This window comes from Alosa sapidissima, chromosome 5, assembly GCF_018492685.1.
Source record: "Alosa sapidissima isolate fAloSap1 chromosome 5, fAloSap1.pri, whole genome shotgun sequence".
Taxonomy (NCBI): domain Eukaryota; kingdom Metazoa; phylum Chordata; class Actinopteri; order Clupeiformes; family Clupeidae; genus Alosa; species Alosa sapidissima.
In genome coordinates, this window is record NC_055961.1 from 12,854,279 (window position 1) to 12,880,103 (window position 25,825).

Here is a 25,825-nt window from a genome sequence, read left to right on the forward strand (position 1 = left end):
CCTCCTATCAGCCACATCTTTGCTGAATGCAAAAAACACTTTGCATGAGCTACAGAGTGTGAACAGCAAATCACATCCATAAAAAAGCATCTCATTGTAAGGGGAAAATATCCTTCCAGTTGGCGGCATCTAGTGAATATGATTATAGACCATCTGTTATTGAAAGAAAGAAAAAACAGCTGTCCACTTGACTCTTTCAGGCGTGTATGTATACTCAAGCCCACACATAGAGAAATCTACCAGTATTGTGCATTAGGCCTACTGTCAAGTCTCAAACCCCTGAGCTGTCATCATCTTTTGATATCAGAATAAGAATTTCACAATGAGAGGCAACCTGTGTTCTATTTTGGGAAAATATACTCCACGTAGAAGATAGGGAGGCTTGTCTTTCCCAGTAAGAGGCAGACAGGGAGGCTTGTCTTTCCCAGTAAGAGGCAGAGGAGAGAGCACCACACTCAGCCACACCTCCAGCACCCCTCCTCTCTTCCTCCACCCTCCCAGCCTCCTGCTCTCTCACGCTCCCTCGCTCTCTCTCTCTCTCACTCTCTGTATCGCTCTTGTTTTCTCTCGCTATCCCTCTCTCACTCTATTGCTCTCTCTCTCGCTCTCTCTCAGTCTTTTCTGCCACCCAGTGAGAGTGGAATTCTTTTTTACGCTGCAGCGAGAGTGAAAGAGACAGGGCAGGTATCGAGACCCACGAACTGACAGAGCTAGAGGGGAGAGAGAGAGAGAGAGAGAGAGACGTTAAGACAAAAGGGGGAGCAGATAAAGAGTCGATGCTACTCGCAGACAAAGAGTGAGCGATACTGTCTGGCGAATTACACAGAGCGCAACAGAGACAGAGGCAGAGGGAGAAGAAGAAAAAGAAGAAGAAGAAGAGGAAGAGGAAGAGAAGGAGGAGACAGACACAGAGAGAGACAGACAGACACAGTGTACACCACGAGACAGAGACAGAGTCTGAGAGAGAGACTGAGAGTGAGTACTACTGAGGAGGACATTAAAGTGTGGAAACACAAAACAACAAGAGATTCACGCAGCCTCCAGCGGCAGGAGGAGCCGAAGATCCACAGGAGCCGACTGAGTGAGTGAGCACCAGTGGGGGACGTCGGGAGCAGGCGCGCCGCGCGGAGGACCTGAGCACCATGCTGAGGAGGAAGAGGAGCGTGTCTTTTGGCGGATTTGGATGGTAGGTAGTAGGCGCATGTGGAACTGTGACAGCAGTTAGAGTTGGCCTGCTTGGAGTGGCTCAGTCTGCATAGCAGTTGCATGAAAGAAAAGTGTGTGTGTGTGTGTGTGTGTGTGTGTGTGTGTGTGTGTGTGTTTGTTTGTGTGCCGTGCGTATACATTTGTGTGCATGTGTGACCAAGCAAAGTGAATTTGCCTGAGTATTTTACATAAATAACAGGACATGGTTTTGTGACGTCTTTTGTGTGTTGCATGTTTTGGTTAAAACACTAGGACACAAACAGTGCAGTAGTGATTATCTGAAATTTGCCTGTTACCCTCAGGTAGTTTTTGTGTAGTATAGGCTCTCATCAGTATTCATGTGTTCCACTAAAAATGTACTCTCTCACCTTGCTTGGAGGACACTGAGCATGGATGGGGACTGGTTGTTGCATATAAGCATTAAAGCAGATTATTGCAATGATTTGCATCGATTTTAGTGAATTGGAAAACAATGTGTACCTTGTGTAGTTGGTGTACTTGTCCTGTCAAGAGAAGTTAGTGTATAAAAATGCAATTTAGTATACACGTCAGTCTCAATTAGGTGACCACACCTTTATACAAAATGTGATTGGAACCATAAACATACATGAACACATACAGTACTTATAATATGTAAGGGATAACGGCCGCCGAGGTGTCCTGTTATATGGAATTAATGGACGAGGGCGAGAGGCATAGAACTCCTGTGCCCAAGTCCATTAATTCCTTATACTGTAACAGAATACCTCCTGCTTCCAGGCTCAACCGTCGTCCTACTATGGTTGTTATAGTTACCATTCATAAGCATTGATATGGAACAATGATTAAACTTTTTTTACCAGAGATCTACTTCATAGGTGTCTTGTTATTCAGAATTAATAGCCACCCCACCAGCCAATCAGAAAAGAGTATTTATTCTCCCCAGGTGATAAATACAAGTATACAATATTAAAAACTTGCAATATTATTTTAGATCAGTGACACATGAATTATGCTATTATACATTATGGATTGGCATCCCACATTAGGTGAAGGACATGTTGTCTGATTTACGCATGCACAGACTGGCTTAGAGCTTTCAGTAGTATTGACCATGTCTCCCATTCGTGCATCTTGCCCAGCTCCTAGTCAGCTTCCAGTCTGCACTCAGTGAGATTTTCGCAGTGTTACTTCAGTGGGAATACACTTCTGTGGCTCTCAAATGCTGACAGTTTTAATACCTCTGCATAATTCATGGCCGTGCTACAGCAGATATGTGGTAGTGGGTCTATGGTGCGGAGAGGAGGGGAGTGTGGGACGGGTTGTGCTGAGGCATACATCTCTCTCTCTCTCTCTCTCTCTCTTTCTCTCACTCTACTCTCTCTCTTGTTCTTTCTCTCTTTACTCTCTCCCTGTATTTCTCTCTCTTTACTGCCAGACTGAAGTCCCAGTGTGTGACATCGGTGGCGTCATCTCCTCATTTCTCAAGCTGTGGCCTCGGTGAACCCCCCCCAATTTAGCTTCACCCCTTTTTGCCTGCTTGGCCCCTCTTCACTTCATGCAATAGTAATGGCCACATACTTAGGCCACTCTTGATTCCTCCCCTCAACTCAACTCAAGAGTGGCCATGTTCTTATTGTATTCTTCTCAAGTGCTCTCATTGAGAGAGAAAGAGACTTCGTCCATTATCTTCTCGTCTTTGACTTTGGATGGGCGTTGCACTGGACAGAGCATTGTAGCCTGGGTCTATTAGCGCATTGGCTGGGGGTGGATGGAAGCCAGCGGGAGCACTTGAGGCTGCTCTTGAGCGTGCCTCACGAGGCGAGTGCTGTTATGAAGGATTCATGAAAGTTTGCTCGGCTCTCGCTACCCCTGTGGGTTTTCTTATTTTAGCAGCCGTGGGACACTGAGCTACCAGTCTGGCGTTGCAGGTGCCGTGCCGTGAATCATGCCTCCGTGGCATCTCAGATCTACTGTGTCACGCTCAATTTGGTTTCGGTGATGCAGCATACAAAAAACATCTTGTGTGTGTGTGTGTGTATGTGTGAGAGAGATTTTGTGGGTGGGTGTGTGTACAACATGAAGAGGGAGTGAGAAAAGGGTGTGGGAGATATATTTATGTATATGTATGTGAACTGCATCCAAAAACCTTTCCTGTATATCTTTCATCGTGTCATCGTGATCAGGGTGGGGTGACAAACTGTGTCCCTTCTGTGATCTACTTCCACTGTAAAGGCTCACTTGGCCTGACTTGCATCTCTGCTACCCAATATGGTCAGGGCTTGCATTAGTGTTTGTATTTGTGTTTGTAGGCCGTGGCCCTTTAAGTGGAGGGATGTCTCCTCTCGCTGGCACTCCTTGCCTGCCAGGATGGCAGATGCCAGGCTGTGTTTTGCGAATGGCATGGCGAGCAGCTCACTAATGGGCTTGTGCTTAAGCTGCACCCGGGGACCACTGCAACGGTTCCGCCCACGGTTCCCTTTACTGGAATGGGTGGTGGGGGGGTGGTGGTGGTGGGGGGGGGGGGGGGGGGGGGTAGGGGGGGGGGGTCCGTACAATCACTGCGCTGTCGGTGCACAATCGATCCAGACTCCGCTTAATAGAGACAGATCCTCGGGATGCCTAGCATCTTATCCCTCTCACGGGCCATTAAAGTTGTAAGGAGGGGGGATATCCCATCCTGCCTGACTTGGGTTATGCACTCCTTCATCCTGCTTTGTTTGTGTCTGTTCTGCTCTGTTGTGCTTCAGTGCCGGCTTATCTTCTGCTTGCTTTTGTTTTCTTCTGTGCTTTTTTTATCCTTTTGCTGATCATTTTATGGTAGGCTCTCTTTAATTCACCTGTTCCCGTTTCACTGTTCTAGTTCCTTCTTGTGTTTAGGTCAGCGGCGGTGGTGTGAATGTGTGTTTGTGTGTGGTCAGTTATTCAGGGCCAGTTGGTAGGTGTCGTGCTGACTCGAGTCAGGAGTTGGCAGTTCACTGCATTAGTCAGGATTTGGCTCGACATAACACACTCCCCCAGCATCCCACTCCTCCACCATGTAGCTATACAGCTGCTAAACTTAGTCGAAAGGCGCTTGCTAAATAATGCAACAGATCCTTAGGTGCTGCAGTGATAAGGGGAAATTAGCATTATTGCTGTGGGACTAAAGTCTTTCATCTCTCTTTCTCTCACAGCGCTCCTCTCCTCTCCTCTTCCCTCCTCTCCTCCTCTCCTCTCCCCCTCTCCTCTCCTCTCCTCTCCTCTCCTCTCCTCTCCTCTCCCTTTCTCCTGCTCTGGCCCTTGGTTGTTGCCTCTGTCAAGAGGCCCCAGCTAAATTGGATGCGATCTTTCAGTATGTTTTGATTGTTTGTTGCCCTCATCTGCGTGGCCTTCAAGAGTTTGTGAGTCACCACCAATGAATTTTATGTATGAGTTCTCCCCAATTTGTTTGTCTGTGTTTTAGTGAGAGGCGAGACTGAAGCTTTTGTTTGTACGTGTTGCATGCTGTGACCACGGTTGTTTATTATCATATTGGTAAAGTGGTGGCGAATGGTTTATTTATGATGCTTTTAAAATCTTTCTGTTTTTTGTTTTTGGTTTGAAAGCTCCTAAAAGCTACCTCTCTCTCTCTCTCTCTCCTATCCCACCCCCATCATTCCCTTCCCCACTCTGTTTTAGATGCTCACTTCACTCAGGCCAGGCTTTCACTAGAATGTTCTCTCATTCAGATGTTCTCTCCGTCATTCTCTATCTAAATGTATTCCCATGTTAAACGCCTTCAGGGAAACTTAGTGTAACCTAATATGCAGTTAGCAACATGAACAAAGCATAGCATGACTCTCCACTCTAAACTAATCACAGCTATCAGATGCTGTCGGGCCAGATTGCACACCTACTCAAAGCAGTTTTTACTTTAACACGAGTGGACTGAAGTCCACATAACTCCATTGGTCAGATGTGTTGGGGTAATGCAAGCCAGAAAGGAAAGAAGCTGTTAATGGTTTTCAAATGGTGTGTGCACAGCTAGAGAGATCCAGAGACTCCTAGGGGGCATGAGCTAGGGACGGATGTGAGGAGTGGGTGGGCATAAAGATGTCAGATGCCCTCATAGACCCCTACACACCGCATGACCAAGGCTGCACTGAAAATGTGTGATGTGTGTGTGTGTGTGTGTGTGTGTGTGTGTGTGTGTGTGTGTGTGTGTGTGTGTGTGTGTGTGTGTTTGGGGAGGGAGGGGTGGTGGTGCAGGTGTCCGTGTGTGAGAGAGAAGGGAGGGGAGGCTGCAATGGAAAAAGATTTTCTATCAGCGGTGGAAAATATTCAGTGCACAGCACCCACACACACACACACACACCACCTAAATGACCATTGTCTCGTTATTGTGTCTCTCTTTCTGCTGGAGAGTGCCTGAAGCATGCAAGTCTACCAACAGCTTTGGCCTCTCCCCCATTCTCTGGCTGAGGGAAAACGGAAGGGCATTATGGTTGTAGCGACTTGTATCCAAAAAGCCAAGCAGTCGCTGAGAGGCTAAGGTATGGGTGTAGCTGATTGTATGACGCGCTGTACCAAACAAAATATCCGCTGAGATCCAGATGTGTTTGACGGGTTTATTGAAAAAGGTAGTCCAACTTAATCCAGTAATCCAGCAATAATAACGTGCTCAAAGTAAAAAGAATCACAGTGTAGGCTAAACAGAGTTCAACAGCGGAGCAGTGTAACAGCGTAACAGCGGTCAACAAGAAATACGGCCTCCCAGTAACTCATCCTCTCTCTAGTTAGACTACTTCCGCCCGTGCCTATGCACCTGCCATTAAATTAATTAAATGCTACCGCCCCCAATTACGGTTATATGAAAATTAAACAAAAAACTAACGAAATATAAAAACCCAAGTAACCCAAATATAAACCATTAAACTATATTACTTAACATTACATAATAATCAGATTGTATATAATAATAATAATAATAATAAACACCTTCATGGCTCCTACAATGGTCATTATGGAACAAGAGAGACACAGCTTTGTGACAGCTCCTCAGCCTCCTGTGCCTCAACCACTGACACACATTCACAATGAGCCATTTGTTTGCAATATGCAAACCACGCACAAACAACATCACACACAGCAGAGCAAAGCTGTAAGCAGGCTAATGCAAGGTCTTCACGTGAACCTGTTTTCGCTGAGTGACGGTTTGTGTTGGGTGTTGTTCGCACATTCTAGATTTGCCATTTGAATGTAGAAGTGGGGTGGTTGTGTATGTGTATGTGTGTGTGTGTGTGCGTGTGTGATGGTGTTTGTGCACTTCTGTTTAAGAGGTGACCACGAGGTATCGTGGCCTGTGGTGTGAGGGTGTGGTGGAGTTTGTGGGTTTCGGCACAGGAAGGGTGTGTGTCTGTCTGTGTGTGGCTGGGTGTGTGTGTGCGCGTGTGTGTGTCAGTGTGGGAGAATTTACGATCAAGAGTTCGTTATACACACACAGGCACAATGCACTCACAGGTCGAAAACACATGCAAGATTAGTCACACAGACCGCTGTTGGCTACGCATGATCTGAGTGTCAGTGCAGTGCTGGTCACACATTAGTTGTGGTTGGGCCTTAGCTCACTTACATAGTAACCTTTTAGCCACAGACAATGGAACATCTCTGCAGTGTTAAATTACTCTTTACACTCTCCAGCTTAGAAATAAATGTTCAAGTCGGCTTGAGAACAGCATTTAATTGTTTCTCTGTTTATTGATTTTCTTTGTTTTTTATATGTATCTTGTAGGATAGCTCTCAAACTCATTTAATAGATCTGGCAATAGTTTTGTACAGACTTCAGACAAATAAACAAAGACACACACTCAGGCACAGTGTAATGACACAGTATAGTGAGAGGTCATACTTTGCATTTGTCCTGGCTCCAAGGCAAGGCATTTACAGTATACAGACCTTGCACCTGTTGGCATAATAGCCTGTTTTGTATATGAAAACTAAAAAAAAAAAGCCTGGCATTAAGCCAACATTATGCCTGACTAGGATTGTGTAGGCACACATGGTCAAATTCAGACATAAGATGTCCTTATAAATGAATCAGTCAAAGCATTCACTTTCCTATGGCCAGATATCAATTGAGAAAGAGAATGAAAAAAAAGGCCCATTATGATATAAACATAGCGCTCTGGGATATTGTAGTGACGTCTTCTATGCAGTAGAGGGAGCAGTTGGCCAAACAAATCGTGCCTGTGGGACACACAAACAAACCGCATTAACCATGCTGAGCTGGAACAGAACATGACAGCAGGCCGTGATAAAACGGAAACGTACTCCAGCACAATATGCCAGCACAGAGCCGCATCAACCCAGCGCCACCATATTACACCACAAAACCCCCTCAAGCTCATCATGAACAGTCCAGGCTGACATCAGCACGGTCAACATGGTGGATTCAGGTTGTTTTTTGTGTGAGTGTGGATACTGATGATAATAAACGTATGACCCCGCTGGCCCGGGAATGTCTTAGGAAGAAGAGTGCAGTGTTTCCCACAGAATTGAATTCTATTTGTGGTGGTAGGTTTGCAGAATTAACTCGAATGCAACCGTTTTTAACAAATTAGTGCAGCGCGGTTATGATTCTAACCAGATTTAAGCACAATTTAGTACAACCAGGAAAATCATTGTGTGGTGGTCAATGTTGATATTGTGGTGGGACGCCACAAATAAGTCAATGTATGGGAAACAGTGGAGTGAATGTGAAGTATTGGGAGGTATATGTATGTGACCCTGAGTGAGTGGGTACACTGTGCGTAAAGGCTGGATACAACGCCACGTGCTCTGGCAGTGAATCCCTCTCAACCATGAAGAGAGGCATGGTATGGGCTCTGTGCATTTATGAGTAGAGAGGCATGGTATGGGCTCTGTGCATTTATGAGTAGAGAGGCATGGTATGGGCTCTGTGCATTTATGAGTAGAGAGGCATGGTAGGGGCTCTGTGCATTTATGAGTAGAGAGGAAGAGATGCTGCTAGAGACCAGGAGGACATCCAGTACCCTGTGAAGGCAGTGGGTGTGTGTGTGTGTGGTCATGATCCCTTGTCATTATTTATTGATGCTTTTTTTTTATATAATGTTTTCACTAGAGGGAGCTTGAGCAAAGCTGTTTTATTTTCTTTCATTTTGTAGATACAGATCTGCTGAGCAGTGTTGTGGGAGACTAATTCTCGTTTTTTTGTTTTTGTTTACAGGATTGACAAATCCACTATCAGCGCTCTGCGGACAAGGTGAGCTTTAACACACACACACACACACACACACACACACACACACACACACACACACACACATGTGACATACACACAAACAGGTACATGCGTTCTGACGCTCTGACTTTCTCTCTCTCTTTCTCTTTCTTTTTCTCTCTTTCTCGTTTCAACGTTGCTTTTAAATTAATAAAGTCTATATTTTGGAGCAGTTGCAGTGTGCAGACCACACTTTTTCTACTGTCTGACACTATTGTCTGGCACCTGCAGAAAACTTTACTTTGGATGTGCGCACCCACTCTTCGAAACGTCTCTCCCCAGTAAGACATCCTAACGCTAGGATGGATGGATTAGGTCCATGCCTAATTGTGTCTAGAGAAGGGTTTCAGAGACAGCAAAGGCCACCAGTGAATAAAATGGCAAACGTAGAATGAACAAGAAAAGTGAATGATTACAAAGAAGTAACGTCATCCAAGGTCAGAGATCCCGCTCCTGTTTCCTTGCTATTCAGCTCATCGCGTTTGATGATGGCTGGATATAGCAATAATTTAAGGGGCTTATTCATTTGTTATTCACATGTCCTATGTGTATTCATGCATAGCCTGAAATAACAGTTGTAGGAACAACCCTCTTGAAAAGCGGCGTGTCCAGAACAGAGAGGTTGTCTTCCCTTTGAGGGTTGAACATCTTGACCCTGTAGCTTCCCTGTTGTTACATGAATCTGGAATCAGCCCGTGTGCTGGAGCCCGCTCTCTCTGCCCTTTGAAACCTGCCCTAGGTGCGACTGACCCCCAGGGTGTCCAGGGTGGGTTGGGCCTTTGTGAAGTGGGGTGGGGGTGGGGGTGGGGGTGGCGGGGGTAGGGTGGTTGTTGTCGTAGCTGAGGGTCGTGACTGGAGGAGACCATTGACTGTATACAGATGTAAATGAGGCCCTGCACTATCACCGGATGCAGCCTAGCGAGTGGCGGCCACCGCATGTGTCCCTTTGAAGTCCCTTTGATAGAAGACAAGGGTCATAAGTAGGGATATATGAGTTTGTGTGTGTGTGTGTGTGTGTGTGTATGTGTGTGTGTGCGTTGATGGTTGGTGGCAGTATTTGTTTATACTCATATTTGTGTTGATGACATTTAGATGAATTTCCATTTTACTTCATGTTTGTGTTGTTTTAATTAACGTGTGCCTAGAGGAAGGGCATAGTGTGTGTGTGTGTGTGTGTGTGTGTGTGTGTGTGTGTGTGTGTGTGTGGTGTGTGTGTGTGTGTGTGTGTGTGGTGTGTGTGTGTGTGTGTGTGGTGTGTGTGTGTGTGTGTGTGTGTGTGTGTGGTGTGTGTGTGTGGTGTGTGTGTGTGTGTGTGTGGTGTGTGTGTGTGTGTGGTGTGTGTGTGTGTGTGTGTGTGTGTGTGTGTGTGCACACATGCGTGTGTGTTTCTATCTGTTTGTGGGTTTGTGTCCTCGCATGCGTCCGTGTGCGTGTGTGTCTATCTAGGGAAGGACCATGGGCAAGGTGCTCTCTCTCCGACCATCTGATCCCCAAGCTCCCTTATGTAATCGCACAAACCAATACAGCACAATGTCTCCCATAACGTGTTGCACTCTGTCCACCAGATTACCATTTGTGTGCAATCGTTTGCCATGTTGATGTCGCCTCGGTGAGAAATTTGTTGTTGCAGCTTAGCCTTGAAGTGATATTAAAATGTTGGCAGTGTAATATTTACTGCCACGGAGTAGCAAGGACAGTGGGAACAGGTGGCATCGCCATGTCTTATTCATGTCATGCTGTTAAATCTCTCAGATAAAAGTGCTATCTCTCTAGCTCACTCTCTCTCTCTCTCTCTCTCTCTCTCTGTATGAGCAAGAGAGAGAGAGAGGAAGAGAGAAAAAATGTGTGTGTGTTTGTGTGTGGGGGTTGAATATATGAATTGTTATGCCCACACAAATGTTGACTGAAATAGATTTTAGTCATGTTTTAAAATATCACTGGGTTATATACACATGCTATGCTACCGGCCACGAGTAGAGTAGATACTGAACTACATTAGCCTACATTGTTGACATCTCTGATCTGCAAGAAATGGAAAATATATTTTTGGGGATTTGGAAAAGTACTAAAACAGACAATGAATTAATGATTGTGCAAACTCATTTGTCATACTCTTCAGTTGTTTGTTGTACTTTTCATCTAACGTCTCCCAAAGAAAATCATGTGTTTGCAAATAAAAACAGCATGTTTATGTTCCCTCTGATTACTTTACACTGGAGACACTTTAAGTTCACTCGATTTGACTGTAATACAAAGTGGCAAATAAGTCCCAGGGCAAGAGCGGTCTATCATGGATGGCAATTATTAGAGAGGCGAACAAGTGTCTTTGAGTCATGGTGTGGCGTGTGTGGGGGTTGCTGGAAACTGCGCTGCAGTGTCTCCTTGCATTAGGTATTTGTGTATGACAAGTGCATGTCACTGTATAAGGGTGACAGAAGTGTGTATGGTCATGTGTGTACTGTACCCTAACCTGGTTGTGATTTCACAAGTATTGATGGATGGATGTGTGTGTGTGTGTGTGGTGTGTGGTGTGTGGTGTGTGTGTGTGTGTGTGTGTGTGTGTGTGTGTGTGTGTGTGTGTGTGTGTGTGTGTGTGTTTGCTTGTTTACATATGTCCCAATGTGCCTATATTTGTGCATGGTGCCTTGCTTTTGTTTATTGCAGTGAATGATGCCGTGGCCGTGTTAACTGGTGGGTGAATTCATGTGTGTTTTGTGTTTTTGTGCCTCAACCATCCCCAAGGCTGTTTATACATTATTTATTCAAGTGTAATAAACATTGACCTGGAAGCTCCTAATCCTTTATTGAAGACACACAGCCGAATCGTTGTGACAATGTTCCCATCAGCTCCCATATTTAGTGGTTGCCTCATTGCCCCGTTCTCCCAGCACTTCTGGGTGTGTGAGTTATGATGTAATGTTGTCTGAGTCCCCCTCTCTCTCATCATTTCTAGGTACTGTGTGTGTGCGTGCGTGCGTGCGTGCGTGCGTGCGTGCGTGCGTGCGTGTGTGTGTTCTCTCGTGTTAGTGTGTCTGTGGGTGGGAGGTTATATGGGTGTGCATGACTCTGACTGAACAAGAGCACAAGGATAAGAGGTTGCCAACTCCCCATCCATATTCACTATCCCCCCCTTCTCTCTCTTTCTTCTCTCTCTCTTTCTCTCTCTCTTTCTCATTCTCTCTCTCTTTTCTTTCTCTCTCTCTCTCTCTCTCTCTCTCTCTCTCTCTCCTTAAAACAAAGTGCACCGCTTTTGTGTGACCGCCTGAAACCAAAGCCCAGGATTACAATTGTATAATCAGTAGCCAGTCTATGCCTGTGGTGCCTGTGTGTGTGTGTGTGTGTGTGTGTGTGTGTGTGTGTGTGTGTGTGTGTGTGTGTGTGTGTGTGTGTGTGTGTGTGTGTGTGTGCGCTGCCTACTGGGCGACAGAGTGTGCCACCTCTCAGTTTTTTCCACTCTCTCGTACGAGTGAATCCTGGAGACAGCTAGTCTGACTTCACCTCACTTGGAGATCTCTCTCGTACGAGTGAATCTTGGGGACAGCTAGTCTGACTTCACCTCACTTGGAGATCTCTCTCGTACGAGTGAATCCTGGAGATCTGTTCATCTCTAGAATGCCTCGCAAACTTTGGTGAGTCCGTTCTGATACAATTTATTTATTGACAGCATTTATTTAAATAGATTAACACGTGGTTTTCTGGAGGTCTTTTGTCTTTTTCAACTGTCAGTGTATAATTGTTTCAGATTCACTTTTTGAATTTTATACATATGGGAAAGCAACATCTCTCTTACTATATATAATTTATGCTTGATAGCATTTATTTAAATAGATTAACACGTTGTTGTTTCTGGAGGTCTTTTGTCTATTTCAACTGTCAGTGTTTAATTGTTTGAGATTCACTTTTTGAATTGTATACATATGGGAAAGCAACATCTCTCTCACTGATATTCATATTAAAATAAACTAGATAGATCAGTTGAAGGACAACAATAATTTGCATGGTTACGTATATGCAAATGTAAAGGTTAGATAAGATTGTGCATGTTCTAATACATCTATCATGTTGTTGGTAATATGATAAGATAAATGGTGCAGGCTATGCTGAGTGATAAGATAATGGTGTAGGCTATGCTGAGTGATGGCAGTTCAAGTGAATTGAAACAATTCTATTAAAATGTCATCAGTCCCATTGATTAAACAAGAGAATTGTGATTCAGATCATTCAGCCCCTGAGGGTTGTTTATATATTCGTTGTCTGAGAATTGATGCATTTGTGGTTTCGCTCGTTTTGTTTGAGACTTTCAGTTTGTCTTGATGTCGGGCAGATTGCAATAACTTTGGCTGTTGTGTGTGAGTCAGCATCTCCCGTTTCAATTTTACAAAGAAAACTACAGATGTGTCCCTGGTTTGGAAGTAGGATCTTCATAAAAAGAAAACTAGCTGAGCAAAACATGAAAGGAAAGACTAAACTCTAATATGATAATTAATTTGCTTCAGATGTAACAAAAAAGGGGAAATTAAGCTCTGATATGATGACTCATAATCAACGATTAATTAGAGTTTTTCTTATGTTCTTAAAAACTCCAGACAAACTTAGCCCTCAAAGATGAAAAGGCAATTATCATTTTTAATGTCTTTCCTAGTGCTCTTGCAGCTGAAGTAGCCTGCAAACAGAACCTTGTTATGCAGTCACATTTAATAACTGGGCTCAGTGTAGGCAGCAGACGAGGAGGCAAATATTGTGAGATGTCACGCTTTGCTGGGGATGGTGTGATTCAGTGATGAGATTCTGTGAAGCACATGCGTGCACACACAGTCTGACTCAACAGACCAGGGATCTGAGGGAGCATGCTTCTCTTTCGGTTAATTCAGATAGGTTAATTAAATCAAGCACACACACTTCACTCTTTCTCTCCCCCCCTTTTCTCACTCACACACATACAGTGCACACACACACACACACACACACACACACACACACACACACACACACACACAGACACACACACACTCTCTCTCTCTCTCTCTCTATCTCTTTCTCTCCCAGCAGGTGAGATGGAACACCACTAAATGTTTCATGTACCACAGAGACATGTATTTATTTATTCATCATCATTATAATAGACAATAGACATGATGATCCATCTTAATAACAACAATACCATACTCTTATAATGACAGCAACTGCACTCCCACTGTGATGATGATGATGATGATGATGAGTATGATGCTGATGGCAGTAGTAGTAGTAGTAGTAGCAGTAGTAGTAGTAGTAGTAGTAGCAGTAGTAGTAGTAGTAGTAGTAGTAGTAGTAGGATTTAATCTATATGTGCTCAAAGACTCAATTCAATATTTGTGGTTGTAGTAATCAGTTAGAATTGAGACAATCACTCAATGTGGCGTAGTCGGCAGGTGCATACAGTTGTAATTTAATAATAATTTACTTTAACATTTGTGCCCAGTGTTGCCCCAAATATTCCCTGTCCACATCTCCTCCCAGCAAACTTAATTAACCCAACAGATAAAAGTACCCCTGTGCTTCACTGTCCCTGACCTGTGCTGTCAGGAGTGAGACTGTGGTTTGGGGAGCCTGCTTTAATTAAGTCACTACAGAAATAGGTTTGGATTGATGTGCATTTTATGAAGGACCTTATGTCCATCCTGAAAGGGTTTCTCTGATTTGCATTTCTTAGATTTGATGTTACATTTTATCCACACCATTGTCTAACAGTTTATGTTGAGGCTACTCCTCAAAGAATCAACAGAATTGTTTTGTGTTGTGTGGGGAATGTTTCCAGAATCACTTTCTTCATATTTCTGGTTGTGAGGTACTGAAATAAGTAGATGTAGATGTACTGGTTAGATTGTCCGTTGGATACACTGAATGGATCTAATGCATTTATTTTAATGGCTTTATTTGGATCAAGGTAATTCGGTGTAATGTAATTCAGACTTATCAGCACTTAGTATACGTTTATAAATATACACTACTTGCTGCTAAAGATTTTCATCCATTCGTGTGTCACCACTAGAGGGTCCTAGAGTCATACAACAGCTCTCCAACCTTGAGTGAGAATCACAGGAATGTTTGATTTGTTGTTGCATTTTGATTTTCTACAGTCATAAGCAATCTTATTTACATTTCTGCCATAACATTGTGTAGTTCGTCTTGTCAGTAGACCAAAACAGAGCTGATTATGGAGTTGGATACGGTTGGGAAGTGTCATAAGTTGTGGTGTGTGGTTACTCATCTTACAGTCAGATATGGTTTTATGCACAATAGGATCTTATTTAGTAGAATCCGGTTGTATAATGTACCATGGGAGCACTGAAGTGTCTCCTTTATTCTTTTCTTTTCATTATTCTTGGCAATTTAAAACATGTGCTGTTAATCAAGCCAGTTATACACATTCCAGCCAGTTATACACAAGGTAAACAAACTCAAACTCAAGCAGTTGGTTAAACTGCTGTCAAAATATGCATACTTCTTTGTGAATTGTTTTCTAGTTTCATTTTGTTTGTGCAGAAAACTGATTGGTCAAAAACATGTTCACTGATTGACCAAAGTCCTGCGAGAATCAGACATCACTAATGTGATTGATGCTGTCCTGACCTGCATGCTGACCTGCAAAAGTTCTGAGTAGGAATATGTTTGGACATGCTACTTTTAACACATCACTTCATAATAATATAAGGTAGGGAAGTAGCAACAACCAGACGCCATTTCGACCCACGAGATGAATTACCACAAGGCTTCTGACCTACAGTGGGATCAATGCCAGCTGGCACTTGGGTTGATTCTGCACCTGGCCCCCTGTGGTACCACCTGGGCGAGAACTCTGCGGACGCTTTTGTCCAAGAGATTGGGTAATTAGAGAACCCCCCCCCCCCCCACCCCCGCCCAACGGCTGGCCCAGTGCAACACCGCTGACTCCCAGAGCAAAGTGCCATTCCTGATGCTGCAGTGACCTCCATAGTCAGGCAAAATATCATCAGTTATATCATGACAAACACATGTCCTCATGAATATCCAGAAATGCAGCCCGAGGCTCTCTCAAGTTGAGTTGGAGTTCTCCCAAATGTCACCTGAAGCCATTAGCAAAGACCCCCCAGCACACATACACACACACACACGCACCACACACACAAACACACACAAACACAAACACACACACACACACCCCTAAGCCAATTTGGGGGCCAGGCGAGGCATAATTATACAAGCCCAGTACAGAAATGCCTGCAAAGTGAAGCATTTTAAGTAGCCACTGATTTTCTGCATTTTTAGCTGGAGCAGGGGTTGAACAAGAAGGTCACTGGGAGAATGTTGACTTATTTCCAGCGGATGTTTCATATAATTTATCCAAGGGCACAGATGCGGAGCCTTGTGAGCTTCACTGTTGCTGTGATTCCTTTAGCGCAGTGCAAGGGTAGCTTCAATATTATATTCAAGATAATAAAGTCAGATTGTTTATTGACCAAAAGATAAATATAAATGAAACAAGCTATTTACAAGAGAAAGAGAAATGATGATTTTTTTGTGAAAATCATTTTAACATCAGTAGTCCAGTAGTAGTAATAGCTTCCTCTATAAAGCAGCTATTTTAGAACAGATTGATGATTGTGAGAAACCACTAGAGAAAATACCAGCAGCAACACAGACAGTAGGAGACTAGAAATGGTCAGCATTCTAAGATGGAAAGTAGAAATGGTCAGCATTCTAAGGTGGAGAGTAGAAACAGAGACGGTTTAAGCGGAGCTAGTAATCAAGGATCTTTGGTAGAAATGTTCAGCATTCTAAGTTGGAGAGTAGAAATTGTCAGCATTCTAAAGACCTTACAATGATGTCACATAGCAAAACCAAAGGCTTAACAAGAGTGTAAAAATTAATGTGAACCCTGCATTACCCTATGTGAGTGAGGCTCACACAGACACACACACACACACACACACACACACACACACACACACACACACACACACACACACACACACACACAGAGGCTTGCTTAATTGCGGATTGCTCCTTATCAGCGGCGCTATCTGGCCTGGTGGTGAAGCGGAGGGCCCGTCTACTCCCTCGCCTGCGTCACTGGTGAACCAAGAGATGCACATGTGTGCCAGGAGTTCTTTTGCCAACCAATTATCCCCAAAAGCTCCATAATCCATATTCATGCAGAGATTAGCCTTGCGTTTCCAGTGCCCCCCCCCAACACACACACACACACACACACACACACACACACACACACACACACACACACACACACACACACACATATCTCATATCTCTCCCTTTCTCTCTCTCTCTCTCACTCTCTTTTTCTCTCGTCTTATCTTCCAATTAGCCTCCTTCTAGCGGTGATATCAGTGTCAAACAGGTATACCTGTGGCACAGCCATTTCTATTGGACCCCTGTTAGGTGGAGGAAATTGATTTTGAGGTACTCCCCTGTAAGATGACATTCTGCAAAAAAAGAAAGGCGCCAAGGATTTTCTCCCCCACAGCTATTGTGGTCGAAGGACAGTGTGTGTATGTGACAGTTATGTAGACATCGCTTGTCAGTGCATCCATTTCTTACTATCACTCCAATGGTCTCTGAACTGTGTGACTGCACTTTTTAGATCATCTCTCTCTCTCTCTCTCTCTCTCTCTCTCTCTCTCTCTCTCTCTCTCTCTCTCTGTCCTCCTTTCCCAGATTGTCTTGTGGTTCTTCCTTTTTATTGTATCTGCTAACCCTTCCTCTGAGGATTCAACACTGATAGGAAGATCCTATCTGCCTGTATGCACATAAGTGTGAGCATATATGCTTGTGTGTGTGTGTGTGTGTGTGTGTGTGTGTGTGTGTGTGTGTGTGTGTGTGTGTGTGTGTGTGTGTGGTGTGTGTGTGTTTGTTTGTTTGTTTGTTTGTTTGTGTGTTTGTGTGTGTGAGAGAGCGTTTAGGGGCTGAGAGGACATAATCTCTATGAATACATGGGAGTCAGGGGAACAACTTTTCATTTTAGCTCATTTCTGACATATTATTTTTTTCAGAGGCATTTATAGCGACATAGTCATTGATGACTTCCTACTTAATAATAATAATAATAATAATAACAATAATAATAATAATAATAAGCTTTATTTATATAGCACCTTTCATACACAGAATGCAGCTCAAAGTGCTTTACCTTTGGAACATGTAACACAATAATAGAAAATAATCAGTCATCTAGTCATCAGTCTCTTAATTTCTTGTTCATTCTTTCTCTCTACCTATCTTTTCCTCTCTCTGTCTATCTTTCTCTGATCCCCCACACCGTGAGCAGGCTTACAGAATTCAACAGGTGTTGGATTTACATTCTATTCTCCATCCTGCTCGATAGATTTCTGTGTGACCCCTACCGAAAGGACTCCAGATAAAGGACAAACTGTCATATTTTCTGAGTGACATTTAACGGTTAGGCAAAAGAAAATGTCTTGAATGAATTAATTAGGGTGCAAAAAAGTAGAAGGTGAGACAGACACACCTACCCCCACACACACACACACACACACACACACACACACACACACACACAGAATGAGAGACGGAGAGCGGGCAATGGAAGGGTGTGATAACACAGGAACATGGGTGGGCACAGAGGCCAGGCAAAGTCATTTGGCACCAAAGACCCCCCACTGAGAGGATAAGGTCATCAACAGAAAGCGTTGAGTTTCAAAAGCACTGGCCTGTGTGTTTGTGTGTGTGTGTGTGTGTGTGTGTGTGTGTGTGTGTGTGTGTGTGTGGAACCTATCTGTCTGCGTCTTTATGTATCTCCGTTTTTACACGTTGCTATACTGCATGTGAATCGGCTAAGCTTCTAGAAGCTAGTCTTCTTCACCAAGTGTGTGTGTGTGTGTGTGTGTGTTTGTGTGTGTGTGTGTGTGTGTGTGTGTGTGAAAATCAAGCATGGTCCTGCATACTAACTACCTGGCCATTGGCACGTGTTTCCTTTGAGCGCCTGTCTGCCTCCGAGGCTGTGAAGAGTGAGTGAAGCGAGTGGCTTCTGCTCCTAGCAATCAGTATCACTGGTACACTCACCTCCCAAACACTGCAACACATCAAGACCTCAGTATCCCCTCTGTAGATGAATATCACAATGCGCCTAAGCCTTAAGCGTTGATTTTCTTGTTTATTTTGTTTGTTTTGTGTAATCATTAGTGTTAGTGAGTTATACGTACAATTTAAGTGATTTTTTTAAGTGTCTCCCATCTGTTCCTCATTTCTTATGACTTTCTAGTGAGAAGCAATTTGGGTGTACTGATTCCATTTTGAGATTTGAGGTTTGTTATTTGCAAGGTTGATTTTGTTATTTGCAAGCTGGATGGGTGCTGATGTGTTGTGACGCATGCTTTTAATATTAATGACATATAATGTCCTTGTCACATTGTACTCTGATTATTCCCTTGATAGTAAGTCACTTTGGATAAAGGCGTCAGCTGAATTACTAAATGTAAATGTAAATGTAGGATTTATGTAAAAGCTGGGATGCTGCAGTCATCTAACTATGAGGTCAAGACCAGGCTGTGTGGAAAAATTATCCATGCCATAAATAGCCACACTGCCCTGAGGACCTCATAGGTACAACGTGTAGTTTTGTTGTCGAACAAAACAAAAATGCTTCAAGGCTTACAACAGTAATGCAATTATGAAGGCATGAAAAAAAAATGCTGCTCAGTATTTCTATCTCTGAGAACATAGATGTTGTTCTCGGAAAGACCTATTTTTTGCATTCATTTACATTCTAATGGCCATGAAAAGCATGAATATCAGAGCAAGCATATCATACAGTGGATTTTTATTTGATTTTTTGAAAGCAAAAAACAAAAATGATAGCAATCCTACCTAGCACCTGGCTGTCCATATCTCCATCACTCCTCTCTGCTCTACCGATGCTCTTCTTGTTTCCTCTTCACCTGGTGTTTGCACTTCCAGACACTGTTGAACGTTCCACGTCCTTTCAAAATAACTGAATAAATAAATAAGTGGCACGTCTTGGATGTCTGAGTGGCAGTGGCCGCCTTATGTCCTTCTTCCACGTTTTTTTTCTTCCTTATTTGACACCTTGTCTGTGTGTCTGTGACAGTGGCTTTGAATCCCAGGCCTTCATTCGCCTTTCTTCTATTTCCTTTTCAAAACGAGAGCAGTTTTCTTAGTTTCGTTTTTAAGTGCCCTTTTAACCCTTTCAGCCCTTTGGCCTGAAATCGTGCTGCGAAACGGTGAGTGAACTTGATACTTAGTAACCGTGGAGGACCAGGGTCAGCCCAGTTTGTGTTGAGAATCATTTGGTTCTCAATTAGTAGGGACAAAGTTGGAGAGGATGGATGAGGAAACGATACTCCCCCTCAAGCAAGGTTTGCTCTTCCGTGTGGAGATACTGCTGGCACAACACAAGCCTCCTCAGGGGAAACATTCCCTTGCAAAAATGTTATCTTATTCATGGGAATCATTTTGACACTGTGTGCAAGTTTAACATGAGCAGGGAGAGAAAGATGAAACACCTTAAGCAGGAACTACACCAGTTGTTCTAATTCCGGACAGCTGAGGGTAAACGTTATTGCAAACATCTGCGATTCAATATCACAGATAATTACACTCCATTTTAATCAGGGGTCACTGGCCCCTGCTTTGAATAAGAACATTTGTGTTGCAGATTTTCCTCTGAAAATGTTTCTGATGTAAAAGAATATATTCTATTAGTGGACAGATGATCCAAGTGTGAAGTAGCAGTTGCATCACTGTTGTTTGTTGAGAGCAGAGATTGAGAGTGAGATCACAAGTGCACATGCGGTTCTGCTGTTAAATTCACTTTGTGAATTTTCCCTCAAGCATCATGATTGTGACTTGTTTGTGAAAGTATACAGTCTACATGTGCCACATGCAGATATATGACACACCTCTCTATGAAGATGATAAACATGTTTCCCCTGGTTCACCCACATATTGACATAATTATTTTTCTAAAGAAAGTAGTACACCATGAGCCATGTTAATGTAACCTGACCCTAGCCAGATGAATGTCGTTCCGCTTAGCTCCGCCTAGCTTCACTCACATCCATCTGGGACCTCTTCCATTGAGAGTGATTTCTCCAACCAACTTTATGGTTTAGCCAATCAGGACGCAGGGCGGGAGTTTCATAGATGTGACAGCGTAGAAGCGACTGTGAGTCTGTTATTAGCGTCACGGGTTGGCTTTGATGTGAGTGGTTGAAGTAGCACGTCAATAGATGACGGACAAGTGGCTTATTCAATCATATGCAAGCATTTTTTGATTAGATTTTGTTCCAGATGGATGAGTGGAGCTAGGCGGAGCGAAATTCATCTGGCTATTGCCAGGTTAATGTTAATGTGCATTGGTTTGAATAACAAAATCCATGAAAACGCTCAGGTACAGTCTTGGTAAATGAGTGCAGAAAACTGCAGAATAGGCCCTACAGCACTCCCTAATCATGTAATGCAGGTCCTCAAAGATCTAGAGTGGCAGAAATATAGCGTGTGCGTGCGTGTTAACACACTGATTGTGTACCTGATAGGAGCAGGTTCTGGAACACACCCAGCTCAGTCTGCCCTGGCGCCGACCTGTGCTGGAGCGGAGCTATGCTCAGCAGCGCCCCCTGCTGCTCTGCCCTGTCTGTGGTGTGCATGGGAAATTATTACTGATATATATATATATATATATATACACTCTTTTGATCCTGTGAGGGAAATTGTGGTCTCTCAAGTTGTGGTGGCTTTATCCCAATCCGTGAAACAGTGAGCACACACGAATCCCAGCGACACTAATCCCTGCAACAACAGCGGGGCTTGGGGAGCAGTGAGGGGTTAGGTGCCTTGCTCAAGGGCACTTCAGCCGTGCCTACTGGTCAGGGTTCGAACCGGCAACCCTCCGGTTACAAGTTCGAAGCACTAACCAGTAGGCCACGGCTGCCCCCAAAGTGGCCTGTGATGCATCTATATGCAGCGTTGTTCAAGGTCTGATCTGTATTTACACTGGGTTTGTGTGTGGAAGTGGTTGTGTGTGTGTGCATGTGTGTGTGTGTGTGTGTGTGTGTGATGGTGGTGAAGCTTGCTGAATGAAGGCGCCTGGCACAGATGGAGCAGCGGGCCGAGAGAGGGAACTGAAACAGTCAGACGCACAGCATGATGGGAACAAATGTTCTAGGAATAGAGAAGAGAATGCACACGCGTGTGCACGCACACATACACAAACACATGCGTGACACATGCACACACACACACACACACACACACACACACACACACACACACACGCTCACACTTATGCTTATGTGCATACAGGCAGATAGGATCTTCCTATCAGTGTTGAATCCTCAGAGGAAGGGTTAGCAGATACAATAAAAAAGGAAGAAGCACAAGACAATCTGGGAAAGGAGGACAGAGAGAGAGAGAGAGAGAGAGAGAGAGAGAGAGAGAGAGAGAGAGAGAGAGAGAGATGATCTACAGAGTGCAGTCACACAGTTCAGAGACCATTGGAGTGATAGTAAGAAATGTATGCACTGACAAGCGATTTTCCCTCATCCACCCCACGACAGAGAGAGAGAGAGAGAGAGAAAAAGAGAGAGAGAGAGAGAGAGAGAGAGAGAGAGAGACGAGTGTGAAGGTGCGTGAAAAATAGGCTTGAGCAGATTGTGAGAACACGCTAATGAGAGAGTGAGTGAGTAAAAGAGGGAGAGAAAGAGAGAAAGAAACAGGGAGAGAGAGAGAGAGAGAGTAAGTGAGGAAACGACTGCAAGGTGAAGCCCAATCAGGAGACTGAATGGAGAGAGGGAGAAAGAGGAAGAGAGAGAGAGAAGGGTGCATTTCTGTGTGCTCTCTCTCTTCTCCGGTGAGTCCGTACCGGCTGTGTGAGCAGACTCTCAGGAGAGAGAGAGCAGCCCTGAGATACAGGAAAGAGAGAGAGAGAGAGAGAGGGAGGGAGGGTCAGACATAAAGAGAGAGACGGAGACCGAGACAGAGACTCTCTGAGGGTAGGTGGTGAGAGAGAAGGACATTCAGACAGAGCAAGAGAGAGACAGACAGCACCACACTGGCGGTTCTTTGTGATTTTTGCCCGGGAATACGGCAGCTCGGAGAGGCACCCATGGCCGAGTCCGCTGCCAGGATCCGCTCCAGGAGAGCTGGGATCCGGGCAACCGTGGCTATGATCGGACTCCTGCACCGGTCCCGTAAACAACGCGAGAGGCAGAGGGAAAGGGAAGGAGAGGAGCTGTGGTGCGTACTAAAAAAAACTTGCTCACATCCAGAACGGGAGGAAAAATTGTACACTGAAGCTATATGTGATATATGTGATTGTGTGTGTGTGTGGGCATGTGTAGGCTATTTACTGGTCTTTGTGTATGCCAGTATTTGGGGATGGTTTGCAACTTTGAACATTGAAACACTGCATTCTAGAAAGTGTTGTTGCACATTGAACACGTTGGTTTCTGTGGCTTTGAGGGCGTACACATAACACATGTGGCATTAGAGTGTGACTTCTCCCCTCTCTACACCCTATGACTTTGATGGCATAAACAGATAACTAATTTTGCATGTTTGCAAATTTGTTTGACTTGGTGCATCTAATCAGTAAAAGTTGGGATGGGTTTCATTTCTGCATGTGGGGACATGCTGGTCTGAAAGCATGATTTTCATGTGACAGATGCTTCCTTCTCTCGCCTGTGCTCATACTAGAAGGCATTATGAAATGAATGAACAGATACTATGAACACAGGACAGGGTATTACATTTGCAGTTTAACTTGAACTTAAACCAGATGCCTAAAATGTAATCTATACACAATTTTACATTTTCTATTTCTAACCATAGCTATATGTCACCATGCAAAAGCTGTCTATATTTCTGTATTAAAGGAGAATTCCGGTGTGATATTGACCTAAAGTGTATTGAAACATGATACCGAGTGTGAACGTATGTCTCATAGCCCATCTCGACTTGTCCCCTGCACTCCAAAATCTGGCGCTAGTTAGCCAATGCTACCAACAACTTTTTCAGTAGTGGTGCTTCGGCATCGGGCTAGCCATGCAAATAAATCACTGTTTTACACCCATTTACGAGGCTCAATGTATCTCCACACTTCATTGGTAGACTTCCTAGGGCCCTGACATTTAAAACGAGACATTGAGAACTTTGAAAAAGCACTGGTAGTTTACTTACAAGACGATTTATACAGACAGTATCTTCACGAAGTTTAACGTTTGCAGCCATCTTGAATTTAGTCACGATAAGTCGAGCAAGGAGTAAGAATGAACAGGTATGATAAGGGATCAGATTCCAAAAATAATTCAGTGGAAATGCATGGATTCCAGTTTCTTCCAGTAGCAGCAACTGGAATCCATGCATTTCCACTGAATTATTTTTGGAATCTGATCCCTTATCATAGCTGTTCATTCTTACTCGTTGCTCGACTTATCGTGACTAAATTCAAGATGGCTGCAAACGCTAAACTTCGTGAAGATACTGTCTGTATAAATCGTCTTGTAAGTAAACTACCAGTGCTTTTTCAAAGTTCTCAATGTCTCGTTTTAAATGTCAGGGCCCTCGGAAGTCTACCAATGAAGTGTGGAGATACATTGAGCCTCGTAAATGGGTGTAAAACAGTGATTTATTTGCATGGCTAGCCCGATGCCGAAGCACCACTATTGAAAAAGATGTTGGTAGCATCGGCTAACTAGCGCCAGATTTTGGAGTGCAGGGGACAAGCCGAGATGGGCTATGAGACATACGTTCACACTCGGTATCATGTTTCGATACACTTTAGGTCAATATCACACCGGAATTCTCCTTTAAGACCTGTAGTACTGACCATTGTTGGGCAAGTTACTTCAAAAGCGTAATGTATTATTTATTACTTGTTACTGTCATCTCAAAGTAATTTGTTACATTACAATATTACTGTCTTTGAATTACACTACGTTTACATTACTTTCACCAAAATAACAGGAAATATGGATTTGGTGTTCTCAATAGATCTTCATGTGTTCAATGCAGCTGATTACACGGCAGGAGGTGATGTGGTATGGCATAATGACTGAGCTAGGCTTAAGGCTAACAAAAGAATAATATAATGGTTGCAGTTATGGCTCATGGGACAATGTAGGCCCCAAAGGCCAAAGGTCACTCACAACTTAATATAGTAAAATATAGCCATGGTAAAATATAGCCATAGTGAAATTGTATGTTGACTTTAAATGGTTCTCATCATTGCTGGTTGCCTTTCCTTCCACTTACAGTGGTGTAGACTTAATGCAAATAGTTTGAGAATAATGGCTATTCTCACTGCTTGAAATGAGAAGTATAGCCTAACCATGTTAGATCTGTTGCATGAATGGCAGAGATAACTCAAATTCCCTTTCTACAGTCATCTAAACAATGCAATCAAATTCCAGGACCAGCATAGATGACTTTTTTAATTCTTGGATAATCTTCTCTGGTGCCAATTGAGCATTTCTCAATTTTGGATTAAAAAGCAAAGTAACTTCAGTTACTGAGAATTGTACCGAGTAAAATATTACTGAAATTGTATTGGTAATGCCTTACATTACTGCATTACAGCAAAAAGAAATGCATTACTGTAATTACATTACTTTTTTAATGCATTACTCCCAACACTGGTACTGACACACTTTGATGACTGTTATCAGGCTGTCTCGCCTCCTGGATTATTTCAGTATAACATCCTTTCACATGTATGTTTAACTCATTTGCCATCCGGCATTCTTGAATTTCCCCTTGGGGATCAATAAAGTATCTATCTATCTGTCTATCTATCTATCTATCTGTCTATCTGTCTATCTATCTATCTATCTATCTATATATCTATTTATATATCTATCTATCTATCTATTGAAAATCCCATTTGCATGCCCATATTCATGCACTCCAGAATAGTGTGTACATTTGGATAATTGCAACCTTTTGTCCTGCCATCATGGGTTGATTATAATGATACAGCCATGACCAAAGGATTCAATAGGCTTACAGTAATATTCTGGGCGACAAGCTTTCAAAATTACATTTTAAATGCCAAATGCAAAAAAAAAAGATATCTTAGCACGCTCTCAGATAATGATTGGCTTGTTGAAACATGTTTATGACTGAGAGTGTAATAAAATTAGTAAATCTGGGCTGAAACCAGCAGTATAATTTAGGATTTGGCCATAACCCTAAACCATATTTAAAACAAGCTTTATAGAAACAGGCAAACTATATATAACAGGCAAACTATACATATATACAGATATAGTTTGTAGTTCCATTCCATAGCAGATGTGCTTTCAGAATGAATCAGTAAATAATTTACTGTGCATAATCTTGGTTGTTTTGGATTAAAGATTAGCC

General features: G+C 43.4%; 1 protein-coding gene across 6 annotated transcripts in view; it reads left to right on the top strand.

The window, feature by feature from the left end:
* Positions 1 to 25,825, top strand: part of rap1gap2b (RAP1 GTPase activating protein 2b) — a 49,015-nt gene that overhangs the window by 3,253 nt on the left and 19,937 nt on the right. For 2 of the 6 annotated variants that reach the window (XM_042092421.1, XM_042092423.1), the window contains exon 1: positions 21,922 to 22,699. In XM_042092421.1, the coding sequence (XP_041948355.1) occupies positions 22,569 to 22,699 (131 nt within the window). In that variant the 5' untranslated portion in view covers positions 21,922 to 22,568. Of the gene's footprint in view, positions 1 to 931; positions 1,187 to 8,392; positions 8,429 to 11,595; positions 12,076 to 21,921; positions 22,700 to 25,825 lie in introns of those variants that run through there. The other 4 variants (XM_042092424.1, XM_042092425.1, XM_042092426.1 and 1 more) reach the window with 4 other exon arrangements.